The 4,470-nt window shown below is 33.4% G+C and overlaps 1 protein-coding gene across 1 annotated transcript; it reads left to right on the top strand.

Annotated features, from left to right (window-relative positions):
* Nucleotides 1-2,012: 2,012 nt before the first annotated feature.
* Nucleotides 2,013-3,232, top strand: LOC147533025 (uncharacterized). Its single transcript, XM_086647979.1, has one exon. The coding sequence runs from the start codon at nucleotides 2,218-2,220 to the stop codon at nucleotides 3,028-3,030; it is 813 nt and encodes a 270-aa protein (XP_086504105.1). The 5' UTR covers nucleotides 2,013-2,217; the 3' UTR covers nucleotides 3,031-3,232.
* The last annotated feature ends 1,238 nt before the right edge of the window (nucleotides 3,233-4,470 follow it).

Raw genomic sequence — 4,470 nt, 5'->3', positions numbered from 1 at the left:
GCCCCCATTTAGCTAAATTGTCTGCACTGGAGTTGAGATTCCTTCTTGTGTACTGAAATTTCACCTCTTCAAATTCTTTCCTTTTTTCCTTGATTCTCCGAACATGTATGAGTGATTGCCAGTGTATCGAGTGGCGTTTATTTCTGAGATGTTTGATAAGATTTATGTTGTCGCTTTCAATTATTATCTTCTTGTGGTTGTTGGCTTTTGCCCATTCCAGTCCGAATAAAATCGTCATTGCTTCTCCTTCTTCACTATTTCTGGTTCTGGAAGATTTAACATTTGCTTCTATGAATTTCGATTCTGCATTATGAACAATAAAACTAGTGATTTCAGTCATCCCCTTACGATCGGTACTGAACTCTAGGTCTTAGATAGAAAGGGAAGAGAGAGAGAAGTTAAAAAAAGTAGTGGAAGAAGCGTAGGAAAAAGAAGAATATCATGTTGATGAGGGAGGTTGAGTAGAGTGCTTAATCATTTATCCCTATTGTTGATCAACTGGTCACTAACCATTCATCACTAACCTGTTAAATATTCCCTCATTTTGAAACTAAACAGTTCTTTATTCTTCACTTTCACTTATCATCCATGTTTATGTCTAAGATAATTCCAACTTTTTTTGCTTTTAAAAATAATGCTTAGATATATTCTACTTTATTATTTATTTTAATTTTGTCTTATCTGGCTACTTTAATTTGTACTTTCACTGTTTGAATAGTACTCCTAGCTCCTCATATCCAAACACAAAATATTTTTTTATTATTCCTCTTTAAATAAAAGATGAGATTTTTCTCACAGATCTTGTAAAGGAAGTGATGAACTGGCTAATTAATTAGTTTCTTTTAATTGATCAATGGTGGTTAGGTTTTTGATTAGTAGTATGCTCAAGGTTTTGTGAACTATTTCAACAACAAAAAATAGAATTTGTTCTCTTTTGTTTGAAATATCCACACATAATTATTAATTGAGAGAATTTATTCTGGATGAGGTGGGATTTGATAGATCTCAATCCACTTGTCTACTCATTACCATCTTATCTATTAATTTGGTATCCGTAACAACATTATTTGCATTGAAAAAGATCCCCTAAGCAAATATTGTACTTCACAATTTCCAAATAAAAATAAGAAAATACTTGTACGTATGTATTTCATATTTTACGTTCACTAAGCTCGATCAAGCTAAAATAAAGTTAATGATAAATAAAACATAGGTATTGGTCTTGAAACATGGATAATATTCTCATCCAGTATTGAAATATATTCCCCTATATTGTAAGTTTGTGGATCTATTTATTTATTAAGTAGCTAAAGGATTTTTGCTTTTACTTGTGTTTATTTATTTTATGAATATAAATAAATATCCTAACTTTTTAGAATGTAGTATTCTTATCCTATTATTCTACAAATATATGTGCACATTTATACTCTATAACATGGGTGTGGTTGGAGTTAGAATCAATTCCACCTTAATTAATTATAGGACGGAACAATAACCATCTTCATAAGGATTTCGTCCTAATCTCTCTCACCCAAGCACGTATTCTTCAAATAGACGATCTCATATTTTATCCAACCCTTCTTAAAGATAATATAGCATATGTGTTTCCAACACGAGAATAGAGAGTGCTGAGTGGATATCAACTCCGTCACCACTTCATCTAAAAAAATAAAATATTATGAATTGAATCTGAACGCTATATATACTATCGATGTGAGTATACAATATAATATTGCGAGAAATTTGAGTGGTTATATAGCTAGTGTAGTCCTACATTTACCCACAGGGGTCATTCGTTCAAGTCTATTCAAATTCATCGAAGTCGATACTCTAATTACATTTAGACTATAAGATAGGCCCTTAAACTAATCAAACCACACAACTTTGATTACTATCCGAATTAAAATAAATCAGAGTAAGCAAAATTCTGATTCTTATGATGAGTTGGGTTCACATATGAACCAATTCGATGCTTTATGTCTACCCTACATGCATCCCTTTTTAGTTACTTGCTCAACTCCCATTGATGCTTAGACACACTCAACTATTGTACACAAAAAGGAAAAAAAATGTAGGAATTCCCCTCTCATTCTCTATCACTAACACCCATACACCAAATATTTATTAGCATCGATTCCTCCAACATACTTCAACTACAAGCCCACAAACCAAAACCCTAATCCCCAACTCAATCCATATATAAATCTTCATTTGGATATGTGCATTTCTTCGTACTTCTCTTGCCTTACCGATCGAAAAAAAAACATGAGGTTTGGGGAGAACATTACTCATTTTAGTCATCCTCAACACAAGTTAAAGTTCGAGTATACCGAAACACCCTTCAAATGTGATGGTTGTAAAGAAGCTGGAATAGGTTCACGATACAAATGCACAAACAACACTTGTGATTTCGATTTACACACTCATTGTGCAATTCCGGCGCTTTCAATTTCTCACCCTTTCTACCCAAAATGTTCATTTCAATTCCTTCCTCGACCACCGGGGAATTTCCCACGTTATTGTAATGCTTGCGAAAAAGACATAAATGGTTTTGTTTACCATTGTAAGTTATGTGGATTTGATCTTCACCCTTGTTGTGTTAAACTCCCACGAATGCTAGACGATGGAGAGGTTAAACTTTACCTTTATCGGAAAGTAAGCGCTTCTTGTCATCGGTGCGGAAGGAAAGGAAGGAGTTGGAGTTATCGATCGTCGTGCAAAAAGTATAATTTACATGTAGCTTGTGTGAAGGAAATGCTAGTTGAGAGTTGGCATGAGATATATTTCGGGCGTAAAACTAGTAGTAATACTAAAAATATCAATAATAGTAATAATAGTACTAATTACAAGAAGTTAGAAACAAGAATTCCAAGTCTGAAAGGAACACTTCAAAATCACCATAGAAGTAAGAGTAAAGTGAAGAAATGTTGTGAGATGGCTGGATTGGCCGTTTCTTTTATCATCTCAGCTGTTCTTGGAGATCCAACGGCTGTTATTGCTGGGGTAGTTGGGTCCTTAATATCAAAATAAACTATGTAAATTTCGGTTGATGCTTTAAGGACATTCTATATGGTTGCAGGGAAATGACTTTTCCAAAGACTGGTCACTCTAGTTTGACTCAATTTATATTGTAATATAACCACTTGGTTAGTCAATTACTAGTTGAAATTGGTGATGACCCTGTAATAATCATATCATAATTAATTAGATATATTAGTTTAATTTCTAGCAATCTAAATAGCTTCATCATCCAAATGAATTTGTTTGAGTTTCTTCATGTAATTAGATATATTAGTTTCTTAAAGAGTTATTTCCCATATACCCCTACTTTTAAGACATAGAATCCATTTTCTCTATTTTTTTCTCCAACTACTTTCTTTCTGCGTCTTCATCTTCAAAATCAATGGACATTATAATTGTGAAAACATTAGAGATTCAAGACTAAAATGAAAAATGAAATTCTGAAGGCACCTAGATTCTAATGGCACCTCTTTACTTCTCCTTAGCTCTTCAGCTTTCTTACACTATCTTCTCCGTCTTCACTGTTGTTCATACCCACTTAAGAAAACTTAAGGGAGTGTGTGAGCCAAAACTTAATAACAAAAATAGGTAAAATGAAATTTGACATACTTAGGAGAGGAGGAAATTGGAGAGAGGAAATTTTGATGTAAGAGAGAACTGAAAAATAATAAGTAGTTAACATTGGAGAGAGAATGAAAGTTGAGAGACATAGAAAAAGTAGACAGAATTTCGAGAGAAATAAAAGTATACAAAGAGGATAAAGTACAGGGAAAGAGAGAAAGTAAAGGGAAATACACGTGGCGGAATTTAGTAGACGTCCATCGTGTAATTCAACAGATGGTATTTACCCAATGAAAAGTAATGAAACATCCAACTATAATAGCAACAAGAACCACTTTTCGGAAAGTCTCGTTGTGCACCAATTGATAAACACACCATTCATACCAAATTGATTATGACTCTTGATTATGAAGAAACAGATAATCATGTTGAAGAGAACAAAGTTGGATCTAATATTGAAGTAAATTTGATTTCAAGAGAAATAATTAGAACTGAAACTGAAATTCTAGAATTACCAACACCTGAATCGGTAATGGAAGAAAGTGTTAATGAAATCGTTGAACAAATTGTGGATTCACCTCCAATTGAAATCGTTGAACCAAGAGTTAGTAATACACCAAACCAATCAGTTGTCGAGGATGTTCCTGAAGCACCTTCTGAACCACTTAGGAAAATATTACCGTCGCGTCAAACCAGAGGTATTCCTAAACCGACATATGAACCTGAGCTGTCTAGTAGAGTCAAATATCCTATGAGTCAGTATGTGTCAAATCTAAATCAATTATCTACTGTACATATTCCTAACAATGTGCAGGAAGCCTTATCTGATTCAAAATTGAAAGCAGATATGAATAAGGAGATGAAATCCTTAGAAAAGAATGACACTTG

This window comes from Eschscholzia californica, unplaced genomic scaffold (genome assembly GCF_041429995.1).
Source record: "Eschscholzia californica isolate CP2 unplaced genomic scaffold, dmEscCali1.0.p SCAF_6, whole genome shotgun sequence".
Lineage (NCBI taxonomy): Eukaryota > Viridiplantae > Streptophyta > Magnoliopsida > Ranunculales > Papaveraceae > Eschscholzia > Eschscholzia californica.
The sequence above is the reverse complement of the archived record's forward strand: the minus strand, read 5'-3'. Positions and strand labels throughout refer to the sequence as shown.

Excerpts from the sequence above, each read along its gene's own strand:
- LOC147533025 (XM_086647979.1), top strand. The coding sequence starts at position 2,218 with ATGTGCATTTCTTCGTACTTCTCTTGCCTTACCGATCGAAAAAAAAAC.